The following is a 13278-nucleotide window of genomic DNA, read 5'->3' as shown; positions in this document are numbered from 1 at the left end:
GATTAGCAGATGAAAGGGATGAAAAAAGGTAAAGAGGGACATTGCGTATAATTCATTAAAATAAGAATTTATTTTCTCTAGCTTCATAGATCTCAACTAAGGGTTATTTTGCCCCTTAGAGGTCATTTGGCAATGTTGTAAGACATCTTTGGTTGCCATGATTGAGGACGGTTTACTGGCATCTAGTGGGGAGAAGAAGGGAGCAACAGAGGATGAGATGGTTGGATGGCATCACTGACTCAATGGACATGAGTTTGAGTAAACTCTGGAGTTGGTGATGGACAGGTCCGGCGTGCTGCAGTCCATGGGATTGCAAAGAGTCGGACGTGACTGAGTGATTGAACTGAACTGAACTGAGTGGGGAGGCCATGGGATGCTGCTGAGCATTATCCAATGCCCAGAACAGCCTCTCATGAAGAATTATTCAGTTGAGCATGCTAATAGCACTGAGGGTAAGAACATTTACTCTTGCAGAACAATATGGGTATACTTAATATGAAATATACACTTAAAAATGGCTAAAACGGTGAATTTTATGTGTACTTAACCACAATTAAAAAAAAAAAAAGAACATGGGTTCTTATTTTCTAGGCAGGATTTCTAGTTAGAAGTGAGCTTATGCATTTTGCATAGAAATAAGAAAATTCAGCTTCTATGCTTAGTTAGTGCTTAACTTCATATTTAAGACTGGTGAGATACACAACAGAGCCCTTGTGTCATACAGCATAGCTGGTAGCTGGTCATGCTACCATGGCAGAGATTTGCAAACAACAGGCACAAACTGACTCTGGTTAGTAGAAGCAAAAGATAAAATTTATTGGAAAGCCCTGTAGTCAGCTGCAAAACCTCAAAGAGAAGCCCTGTACCTGAGATGTTTGTAGGACAGGACCCAAGGCAGCTTCAGAGATTTATCTGAGTGTAGGACTGAGTAGGCAGTGTCTCCAAAACCCACTGCCAGGGTAAATCAGCCTCTGGTGTTTACAGGTGAGTGTCCGAGAGGCCAAACTTGGTTCCTGTAAGCCTTCTCAGCCCTGGCAGTATGTGGCATACTTAGTGATGTCTCACTAAGACAGTCTACAAAGGAGAAAGAGGGTCCCTGTCCCCAAAAGTAGGGTGAAAGGATGCTGGGCAGGTCAAAACAATTAACCTGCATTTCAGCTGCAAGATAGATACTGTGTTCTGCTGCCCAAAGCAAAATGCAAACAAAAAAACAAGAAATGCTTTAAATACAAGACGTTTGTTTACTATGAAACTGATGGAAATCACTTAACTTCTCTTGATCTGTTTTATCATCTACAAAATGAGGAATTTTAATGACCTCTATCTTCTTCTACATTTTTATCATAGACCTATTCCCTTATGTTTCTAAAAAATCTTTGAACTCCTATTCATATATACCTTATATTTTGCCTAGGTAGTGGATTCCCCCTCTCATTTTTTGTATTTTTGGAATGGTTTCCTAATGGTTTTGGCAGTATTTCTGAGTTTTGAATTATTGATACATTTTGGGTGAAATAACAGATCTTTTCAGGGCGCTTATGTGTGGCATAATTTGCATCAGAAAGAAAGTCAGTTCCAATTATTCATCCCCCCATTTGCAGAGAAAACCATGCAGGGGTGTAGGGAGTATGGAGGAGCAGCTCACAAGGGAAAGCCTTTTCCGGTTCTGTGTCCTGCTGAGGGTTAAGCCCCGCATGGAGAGTGTTTTTCCCACAGAAACATGGTAGTGAGTCTCTACGCCTGGAAAGGGAGAGCTCTTTGGACTTCAGGAGATGAGCTTCTGAGGAAAGCTACAAGGACTGGGGTGTAGAGATCTGAAGATCAGGAGAGACGAGGGAGGAGGTTGGGGCCTGCGGAGGCCGCTGGCGGGCGGGAAATTCCTGACGCTGGGACGCATCAAGGATGTGAAGGATGAGGATAACATCCAAATGGAGTTTTGGTCAATCAGCGTCCTTGTGCAGTGTAAAACCGCATGGTTGATACAGATCTCACAAAGTCTATAGGACTGGTTTGGAGAAAGGAAGAGTGAAGAGGGTGAGCCATATCTGTGTTGCCGTGGGGCAGAGGAGGGGGGCCAGGGCAGCTGTGGTGGGAGAGATGGAGTGAGGTCTGGTCCGGAGGGAGCTTGCCGCTGGGAGTGGCTATGAGAATGCAAATCCTTGGGAATTCACATGTGTTTTGTGGGAATCACTGGACTACCCAGAATACTCACAGTGAGCGCTCAGCCCAAAGGGTGAGGGGAACTTAGTGTGCTTTTGGGCTCTACTGTCTTGGGTTATATTACACCATACCTGACCTGATAATAGTTTAAGGGCAACTGAACACCCAAAATAATGTGGTGGGGTTACTTATGTTTTTGGTTTCAGCCTTTGATTTCATTGTATGGGATATCTTCTTTTGCCACAGTCCTCCCAAATAGAAATCATTTTTGTACTCAGTCACTTCAGTCATGTCCGACTCTTTGCGGCCCCATGGACTGTAGCCCGCCAGACTCCTCTGTCCATGGAACTTTCCAGGCAAGAATACTGGAGCAGATTACTGTTTCCCGCTCCAGGGGATCTTCCTAACCCAGGGATTGAACCCGAGTCTCTGGGGTCTCCTGCATTGGCAAGCAGATTCTTTACTACCATACCACCTGGGAAGCCAGAATAGTTTTACCAAGAAATAAAAATTGTATTTATCTGTATGTTTAACATTTATTGTCATCCACCAAGTGCATCTTGCTTGAGGAGAGTCATAGATGAGTAAGACATACTGATGTTGTAAACAAGTTTATCCGCAAATGGAGAGACATAAAAACCAACCACAATACAAGGTTGGAGGCAGCAAGTGTTAAATGGAAGACGGGAACAGTGCTCATTAATTCTGGTTGGGAATGGTTACATAGAACCCAATGAATGAAGGTGTGTTTTGCTGAAGTTTCTATTTTTTTCTTGAATCATTTCTCTTTCCTGTTAAGAGACAAAAATAAGAACGTTCTGGCATTGTATAAAACACACACACACACAAATCCTAAGGCTAAAAAAACACAAGAAGTGTTGCAGTAGGTACTCATTCATCCAGCCCACTTTTCTATGCCTGGGACAAGTTTTGAAGATGAACCTCCAAAGGCTAAAAAGGCAGCACTGAATAGTGTGTAGGCCTTGGGGGTCAGATACTTTTGCGTCCTGTCTCTGCCATTTTACCAGATGCATGATCTTGGGTAAGATACTCCTTATTAACAGCCTCTCTTCGTATTAGATTACCAATCTATAGAACAAGGGCACTAAGAATTTACTGGATTGTTGGAATAAACAAGATAATGCATGTGAAATGCTTGGTACGCTATATAAACTTGATGCATTTTAGCTATTATTTTTATAATCCTGAAAAGAATATTGGGAATTCTACATTTGTGAGTTTAATCACATTCTTTTGAATTTATATTTTCTGCTCATATCACTTCTTGGGTTAATAAACACCTTACATTTAATACCTGTATAATTAAGTCTTGCTTTAATTTATCCAGAAGCTACCTCTTTCCAACTTTGACTGGAGGCACCTCATTCTCTAAAACATAGGATTTAAAGCACTAATCCATGAGTTCCATGGTTTTATATAAGGGGAGGTACTAATAATATTTTCTACTTTGTTGGTGAAAACTGCCAACAGTTGTCAGTGTTTCGTGAACTTTTTTGACAGCAGCATCTCCTTAAATAAGAACTTTGAGGTACAGTTACATGATATTTTCCAAACTGTCTTCTTTGAAATGCTATTCTGAGAGGGCTCAATGGGTGTTCCACACAGAGGATTGTAATTTAGTAAGTGCTGAATTAAATGAGAGTTTGTTAGGTTCTCTGTAACATCCTGTGTACCTCAAATACAGTAGGTAGTGGTTTTTGAATTTGTTTCTCCAAAGCATCTTTTTTTTTTTTTGGTGGGGGCTGGGTAGGGGCGGGAATTATCTGGTAGGCCAAGTGTTCTGGGAACACAATTTGAGAAAAGCTGATTAATAGTAAATTACAGCTTCAATCTGTTATCTTTCAGGAGTAATTTCCCTCTGAGGACATTGCATTATTTATTATGTGGGAGCACTTTCATTGCTTTTCTGAACATTCAAAGACTCTTAGGTGATCTTTTTGCAGTGTATTCTTATCATCCTGACATTTTTGCCAGAAAAGTTTAATTGTATCTGTTTACTTAAAGATATCATCCTATATATATTCTCTTTTCCAAATTGCCTTTAAAAGCATACTAAGTAGTAATCAGCTGAATTGTGTAGTAGAAAGTGTGAAGTCATGCAGCCCTGGCTTGGAATCTTTGTTCAAGAACCCAGAATTTGTCCTTGGATGATTTATTTATCTTCTTTGATTCCTACTATTATATTTTCTGCTCTATTACTATTATATTTTCTATAAGAATTAATAAACTCTTTACATTTAATACCTATATAATTAAATCTTTCATTTGTCTGGAGACATAGCTTTTTATCCTTGTCCTTTGATTTCTTTCTCACAATACTCTTTCTGACTTGATCAAGCAAATACAAATCAGTTAATTTTTTTAAAACTGAGTTTGGAAATTGATTAAAACAAAAAAACCCCATGTAGATTGGGACATGGGATATTCATACAGTCATGACTAACAATTATAAGAAGTCACTGTTTATGGTTAACCCCTTTCCCTATGTACACATGCAGGCAGGAAAAATTAGGTCACTTTTCCTCCTCTAGGGCCAAATCCTTGGGAGTGGGAAGCTACAGGGGAAGGTGTTATATTCCTCAGTCCATCCCTGTGGGGGAGACTCCTAAAGTACTTGAATCGAGCAAGAAGTAAGAGTGAGTTGCAGCTTAAAGAAAAACCCCTTGAAGTTTCATTTTCACGATTTCATCAAATGATATTATATTACTGAAAACTTAAAATCATAGTATAAATATTCTCATAGTATAAGATAGTCTGATTAGATTTCAAGTATCTAATGTCTCAAATTTCTCCCCTCAATAGGCTTTTAGAGATATATGTTCCAGTGTGTTTTTCAGAGTAAATACCTATTTCCCAGCCTTTCTCATTCAGGCCTACCATAAGGAGACAATGCCTCCTTATGGAAATATGGAAGTATTACCGTATAATAGCTGAATTCCGTTGATATCATCCTGTGAAAGTTTGAAATTCTTGGAATCTTCTTTGCTGTAGGTTGGATACATCACAGCATTAGGATCAGACGAATGACTCAGACCTAAGGAATGGCCAAGCTCATGTGTTGCAACATACAGGAAGTTAACTCCTGAGACCAAAGAGAGACATACAGTGACTGTAAAAATAACTATATGTATAATAAAATCAAAACATATAATCAAAATCAAAGTAACTATAAGATACCTAACTCTTTAAATCCTCCATAGTTTTATTATTTGTTTCCAGGCCTTCATGAGGAGGTAGGTTTAAAAGAGGAATCAGAAAAGTAGTACTTTAATCTTATCACCACTTCTGGTTTTAAGAAAATATAAGTTTTTTTCTGCCTATTTGCTTCTTATGTAATCACTCAGCAGTGTTCAGAAGCAGAAAGCAAAGGATTATTATAAAGACCTGAGTTTGAAACCTGGCTCAGCTACTTACTAGCTGGACAACTCTGGACAAATTAATGGGTATTGCTGAGGCTCAGTTCCTCATCTGTTAAATGGAGACAATAATTCCTACCTTATAGATTTGTCATAATAACTTGAATTTCCCAATATCTGAAAAATGATGAATATTCAATAAATGATGAAAGTGAAAGTGAAGTCTCTTAGTCTTGTCTGACTCTTTGCGACCCCGTGGACTGTGGCCCACCAGGCTCCTCCGTCCATGGGATTCTCCAGGCAAGAATACTGGAGTGGGTTGCCACTTCCTTGTCCAGGGGATCTTTCCGACCCAGGGATTGAACCCAGGTCTCCCGCATTGCGGGCAGATGCTTTAACCTCTGAGCCACCAGGGAAGCCCAATGATAGTGGCTCTGAATAGCAGGAGAGAGAAAGCTGGTTTTGAGAAAGCATGACTGTAGGGCAGGACCTCCAGGCAAGGCTGCAATTTGCTTTCGATTTGTTAAAGTGTGTTAAATATATGTTCTCTCTCCCTCAGACTCATAGATAGGCTTTGCAAATAACAAAGAAGTTGTGAGTGTGTGAGTTTGAGGGGCCAGAGTTCCAATCATGGTGCATTAGACTGAAGGAAGGTGTCTTTAGTTTACTTTGAGTGGGAAGAGGGAAGAATGAAAAACACACGCAAGATGTGAGATGGAAGCAGTGTCATAATTTTACATAGGTTAGATTTTCACAGCAAGGCATCACTATGGTGGTGAATTCCCACTGCCAAACACAGGTATTCATTTTACTTTCAGGGCCAGTTAGTAGCCAATTTTTTAAAAGCATTGTTTTCAATTAGGATTATTTATCTAGAGCTTCTCTTCATTAGTTTTCTGTTTTGTCTATAATCTTCCACTTTGTAAAATGATGACCACAATGGGCTGGGTTATAGTGCGGGTTCTTTCTGACCAATAATGACTAATATTAGTGTGTGAGTGCTGTTGCTTCAGTTGTGCCCGTGTTTTTGCAACGCTATGGACTGTAGCCCACCGGGATCCTCTGTCCATGGGATTCTCCAGGCAAGAATACTGGAATGGGTTGCCATGCCCTCCTTCAGGGGATCTTCCTGTCCCAGGGATCGAACCCACATCTCTATGTCTCCTGCATTGGCATGTGGATTATTTGTGACTAGAGGAAACTAGGAAGCCCATATAATATTAGAATTATATATAATTCTCCAAATATCATAGTCTCTGCCCCTTTTTCCAGAGAAGGCAATGGCACCCCACTCCAGTCCTTTTGCCTGGAAAATCCCATGGATGGAGGAGCCTGGTAGGCTGCAGTCCATGGGGTCGCTAAGAGTCGGAAACGACTGAGCGACTTCACTTTCGCTTTTCTCTTTCATGCATTGGAGAAGGAAATGGCAACCCACTCCAGTGTTCTTGCCTGGAGAATCCCAGGGACAGTGGAGCCTGGTGGGCTGCTGTCTATGGGGTCTCCCAGAGTCGGACATGACTGAGTGACTTAGCGGCGGCGGCAGCGGCCCCTTTTTCTCCTTTAATTAAAAAACATTTGGGGGATATATACAAAAGAGTTATAATTTATTGAAATATTAATATATTCCAAGCACTATGCTAAGCATTGCATAAGCATTATCTCATTTAATTCAAACAACAATCCTGTGGGGTGGGAATTACTTACAGTTCCATTTCACAGATGAGGAAACTGAGGCTCAGAGAAGTTAAGTAACTTGTCCAAAGAGAATGTGACTAACTGGTAGAGGTAGAGCAAATTGAACCCAATGTTGCTTGACTCTGTAGCCCGAGCCTCCATCTTCCATACGTGGAACATTATGAGCACATTTAAAGCACAGAGGTTGGCAGTTAGCAAGACTAGATAACTATTATTAATCAAAGCAATTATCAAAGTTAGAGAGAGTTAAGATATGGAAAGTTCAGGATTTTAAAAAGGATGTGTAGTGGAAGAGATATAGGATGCAGTACCTATCCCGATACCATCAGTCCAGCGTTCATCCTCATCGAAGTGAGCATCTCCTCCCAGGCCTGGCCCTGGTGCAAAGGCGTGAGCCAGTGTGGCTCCTGGCCCATCAAAGGGATATGGGTCCCCATGAGCTGAAAGAAAGCAGGGCGATTGCCTTTAGAGACTGAATCTATATCCAGTCATTCCATCTTTCAGTCTATATGATTAGTGAGGTGAAAAAGATCAGTCCAAGCAGCCAGCTACATGACAGGGTGGTTTGGGTATTTGTTTGTCACAGGAACTTTTTCTTTCATACAGCTGCTGCTCATCCCTGATAACCTCCACATTTTGAAAGCTTACTGATGCAGGACTTTAAAAACATTCACATCTAATTTATGGTGCCATCTAAACGTTAAATTTGATCATTTTCCTTTGCCGCATGGTGGCAGAGTGGAGAATACTGGATTCAGCAGGTAATTGAATATCATTTAATGTAAGTTTTCTTAAAAATCTAGCTTATTCTTTGTGAATATAGTAGTTTCTTGAAGAACTGTGCTCAAGGTGTCCTAAAGTAGATTTTGATGTGCTTTTATTTGTGATGCAGAGAAATTTATTTTCAAACTGTTATCTGGCCATATCCAACTTATCTGGTTCTTAAAAAGCATGGAGTGTCGTGATCAGTGCTTTCTATAAGGTTTTCTTTACTCTTGTCAATATTGTGTTTAAGTTTAAATTTCAGCTAAATTCACAGCACCCAGGAAGTATAATATTAAAGCAGACTAAAAGAGCAACATTTGCCTCTAAAATTTGTACCATGAAGCACCAGTAATTAATAGCAGTTCATGTATATGGGTTTTATCTCCTTAAGCCCTTTAATATAAAATTTTATATTTTCTGCTTTCTTACTAAATACATGAAAGGTGTTGGCAATAGGCCACAGGGGCAGTTCAATTCTTGAAGACCACTTAGGCCTTTTGGAAGTTGTAACCTCTTCTTTTGCTTATATATGTGCGTGCATGCTAAGTTGCTTCAGTCGTGTCTGACTCCCTGCGACACTATGGACCGTAGCCTGCCTGGCTTCTCTGTCCACGGGATTCTCCAGGCAAGGATATGGAGTGGGTTGCCATGCCCTCCTCCAGGGGACCTTCCCAAGCTAGGGATCAAACACATGTCTCATATGTCTCCTACACTGGCAGGCAGGTCTTTACCACTAGCATTACTTGGGAAGCCCTTGCTTATAACTTACACACATATATAAAATGATTCATAGAGGTTGGCAAACTTTTTCTGCAAAGGACCAGATCTGTGGGCTTCATGATCTCTGCTGTATTTACTAAAGTCTGTCATTATAGCCCAACGCACTCACAGACAATAGGTAAGTGAAAGAACATGGCTGTGTTCCGGCTTCCCTCATAGCTCAGTTGCTAAAGAATGCGCCTGCATTGCAGGAGACCCTGGTTCAATGGACATAAGTCTGAGTAAGCTCTGGGAGTTGGTGATGGACAGGGAGGCCTGGCGTGCTGCAGTCCATGGGGTCATAGAGTCAGACATGGCTGAGTGACTGAACTGAACCAAATGGCTATGTTCTAATAAATATTTATTTATGGATTTGGCACATGGATCATAGTTTGCCATCTTCTGCTATAAAAAGTGGCTCTAAATTAATGGACTAGAAAAAAATGTAGTAACATTGACATATATGCTTATCTTTATATCTGTATCCCATTAATCTGTAAAGAGATTGATGTATCTGTCTATCATCTACCTATATCTCATTAAAGATTTTAAATCTGGAAAACAGGAGGGCACGGATATACACAGCAAGCAAAACAGCGCACAGGATCAGCCTGAAGGAATCTTCCTTACCTCTTCTTGCAAAGCCAATCATGATATCAGCAGTTCCCCATCTAAGTCTCTTAAACGTCAGTGGGATTGCTTCGCTCCATATTTTGAAGGCCTTGGCCACTAATTGATTCACTGTGATATGTGGTAAGTCTGAAGTATATGACATGATCCTGGTAGCAAGCAAGAAAACAATGTTTGACCTTTTAGGAAAAAGACTATATTGCTTTTGCCAAAATGAGCCAAAGCAAAACTGACCTGTAGGTAACTACTTTAGAAGTCCATTTTGGATGATTTGGGAATAGCGAAAATTCTGCAACATCTGGTACTCCACATCTGGGCTTCTCCATGATCTCTATAATACGGGGGCTTAATATTCCAGTTATAGGCAGGTGAAAGAATCCTTCCATCCGCTTGAGTCTGACTTCTAAACTATTGGCATTCTTAATTTTTGAGTCAGATGAATAAAACCTCTTAAGATAGTCCTGTTGGAAAGAGTAATTGATCTGTAATTCTTGTTTGTTGTCTTCTTTTATCTCAGAAGTCTGCACATCTTTGCCTCTGATTCCTATGGACCCAAACAGTAGTTTGAAGGCAGAATAGTTACACAGTAACCAGGTAAAACAAAAGTACATTCATGAGAAGGAAATGTAATATTGATGATGAGTCATTGCCATTTCATTTCATGGCCGAAAGAAAAGAGTCCCTCTATTTTTCTGTTATCCCATTGTATAATTTTAAAACATAGACTTGTTTTTAATAGTCAGGAAGAGTGCCCCGTTTGCCTTCAAGGTGTGCACCTGAGGTCTGCCCTTGGCATCAGAGACCCTTTGGGGAGATCCAAAGTCACCCAGCCCTTTCTAAGATGCTCTGGAGGTCAGGTCCCCTGAGGTTAAAGGTTTTAACATTTTAGTCCTGGGAAAGGAAATTAGGACATTATTTCATTTAATATATGTATTTTCTAGGTGAAGAAATCAAAACTCATAGTAACTAAATGATGTGCTCCGCAGTCACGTATTATGCTAGTAGGCAAACTGGTCCTGAGTTTCTTGACTGCTTGCCAGGCCAGAGCTCTTTCCATAGCTAAGTTCTTTGTAAAACCCTCTTTGTGAAGCTGTAAGGTAAAGCAGGTTTCTTAGGTGTGTTCCATGTGCCGTTAGGTCCGGGGGAATTTCTTAAAGGACCCCAGTGAATGGGTGTGAGGATATTTATTTTTTCCTAAATAGGAAAAAATAGAGAGTGAATGAAAATAACAACAGCAGCAGCCTCCCCAGAACCTTGATGAAGCACTTACTAGTGGCAGGGACTATACCAAGAGCTTTATATGCTTATCTTATTTAAACCTCATAACCACCCTGGAAGTTGGGTATGGCAATACTTTCCTATTTCACATTTGAAGAATCATGGCTCAGAGAAGGGGAGTAACTTGCATGAAGTCACCCCAGGAGTAACAAAAGGAACGGATATTTGAACTCCAATTCTGATTCCAAAGCCCATTTCCTCAGAAAAACGTACAGCGTCATGTTAATGGGTGATAGTGCCGTCAAAATGAGTTAGGTTTATGAACTTCAGGTAAGTAACCTTAGCAGTAAGGTGCTCTCTCTTCCTGTTCCCAAGACTGTGTTTCATTCAATACAAGTACTCACTGTTCATCCATGACAGTTGGGAGTTAATCCCTGATTTAAAAACAAATAGCTCATTTTCTCCCTTCCAGAGCTACCAGCTTTGCAAAGACACTCTCTGGAAGAAATCTCTCAGTATCCTTGAGATGACTTTTCCTACCTTCCTTTAAAACTAGAGAACCTCCCTCTGGTTTACTGGCAATCTGCACCCTGGGTGGAGGGGCTCAACACTCCTGCAAGTGGACTCCTTCTGAATCCAGAAGGTTGGAACCATATGAAATGGACCTTTTTCAGATCAAAAGAAAATAGTCAAATAGGACCTCCTTGATGGTCCAGTTGTTAAAACTCTGCCTGCCAATGCAGAGGACATGGGTTTGACCCCTGCTCTGGGAGGATTCCACATGCCGGGGCGCAACTAAGCCTGTGTGCCACAGATACTGAGCCTATTGTCCTTACGAGAGATGCCACCACGATGACAAGGCTATGCATTGCAACTGGAGGAAGCCCACATACAGCAACGAAGACCCAGCGCAGCCAAAAATAAAATAAATACTTTTTAAAAATGGTCAAATATCAGTAATTTCATATGGTTCAATCCAACACATTACAGGGACTTTGAAAAAAGTCAAAGTTAGTGTGAAATAAAACTCAACTTTTCTTATGCTTAAATTTATAAACACTACTTTTACCAAATAATAATTAATTACACTTTGGGCTTCTCTGGTGGCTCAGCCTGTAAAGAATCTGAAGGAGAACCCAAGGAGGCTTGAGTTTGATCCCTGGGTCAGGAAGATCCCATGGAGAAGGGAATGGCCACCCACTCCAGTATTCTTGCCTGGAGAATCCCATGGGCAGAGGAGCCCTGTGGGCTGTAGTCCATGGGGTCGAAAAAGAGTTGGACTCGACTGAGCCACTAACACTTTCTGTCCCTCACTCACATTAGGATAATTATTAAGTAATATATTGGAAAGTACATGACTTTTGAACCAGAACTTGTTCTTGACTCTTGTCTCTACAGTTAGCAAGTATGTGGGATGTGAATTACTTTTACTTTGGTTTCTTCTTTTTCCCAGGATAGAGCTGAGGATTCAATGACACCACATTTAGGATGTATTTCATAATCTGAAGTTGTTACATACATGATACCTGGTATTGTTACCACTTCATTTATTTGCTAGACTCCTCCAGATAAAACACAGTATTACTGTCTCCACTGGATATATGAGAAAACGAAGTCAGAAGTTCATGCCTCACCCATCATCATCGGTTTATCAGCAGGAGAGCTGCAACATCTACCCTCATTTTCTGTTCTCAAGTCTCTCCATCACCAGGGTCCTCATCTTAAGGAGTATCGCTTTGCTCTTTATGAGAATATCTCGAGTTACAATACACTGTAGTGGTCGTGAAAGCTTCAATTTATATAATATGTCTCAGGGATGTTGCTTCACAACACCCCTATTTGACTGATATCGTTGTATCTTCAGCTATAAAACTGAAGCTCAAAGGTTAATAACACGCCTCTGTCCATCCACGCAGTCGAGTGGAGGAGGTGGAGCTTGAATCCCCTTTGGGCAAGCTTCAGAGCCTGCACTTAATCGCTACTTGATTAAATCATATATTGCCTTTATAATAGGGAAAGTTATTAAAGTGGCAAAGCACAGTTTGTCTGGAAAGTCCGTGGCGGCCCGGGAGAGCGGGCCAGAGACGTACCTGAGCCAGCTGCCAGCGTGGGTCGCCCTCGCCTCCCGGGCCCGGGCCGAGTGGCAGGGCCGGGCTGCCGGGCAGCAGGCAGGCAGCGCATAGCAGCACCAGCCGCATAGCTGTCTCCTCGCACTTACGGGGCATTTGGTGTTCTGTGCCGGAGGCTGGAGAAATTTATATGGCTTCTTAACCTTGAATGTGGAAACAGGTGACTCATTTGAGTGTTTTCTTTGTTTGGAATGTCTTACGGAACTTTGAAAAGCGTGTGTTATCTTTCATTAATGACAACGAGGAAGTATGCCCTTATTGGCAGGAAGCACACAACGGATTTGTCTTTCAAAGGGTTTTTTTTCCCACTTGTCTTCTGTATAAATTTAACCTGTGAGAAGACATATTTTCTTTGCCAGAATCAAATTGCTACTTGTTTTTTTTTTTTTTTTTTTCATTTTAAAGCCTTTATTTGTGCATTCATTTTTGGCTGTGCTGGGTCTTCGTTGCTGCGCAGGGTTTTCTCCAGCTGCAGCCAGTGGGGCTACTCTCTGGCTGCGATGCGCAGGCTTTTCATCGCGGTGGCTTCTTTTGTTGCGGAGCAC

The 13278-nt window shown here is 41.1% G+C and overlaps 1 protein-coding gene across 1 annotated transcript; it reads right to left on the bottom strand.

The window, feature by feature from the left end:
- Positions 1–2649: 2649 nt before the first annotated feature.
- MMP7 (matrix metallopeptidase 7) lies at positions 2650–12937 on the bottom strand. Its single transcript, XM_019974517.2, has 6 exons — positions 12695–12937; positions 9621–9847; positions 9387–9535; positions 7544–7672; positions 5102–5263; positions 2650–2951 (listed from the first exon to the last, which is right to left on the bottom strand). The coding sequence occupies exons 1-6, from the start codon at positions 12827–12829 to the stop codon at positions 2923–2925; spliced, it is 831 nt and encodes a 276-aa protein (XP_019830076.1). The 5' UTR covers positions 12830–12937; the 3' UTR covers positions 2650–2922.
- Between the last annotated feature and the right edge of the window lie 341 nt (positions 12938–13278).

The sequence above is a fragment of the Bos indicus genome, chromosome 15, assembly GCF_029378745.1.
Source record: "Bos indicus isolate NIAB-ARS_2022 breed Sahiwal x Tharparkar chromosome 15, NIAB-ARS_B.indTharparkar_mat_pri_1.0, whole genome shotgun sequence".
Taxonomy (NCBI): Eukaryota; Metazoa; Chordata; class Mammalia; order Artiodactyla; family Bovidae; genus Bos; species Bos indicus.
Note: the sequence above shows the minus strand (reverse complement) of the source record. Positions and strands in the feature narration are given on the sequence as shown.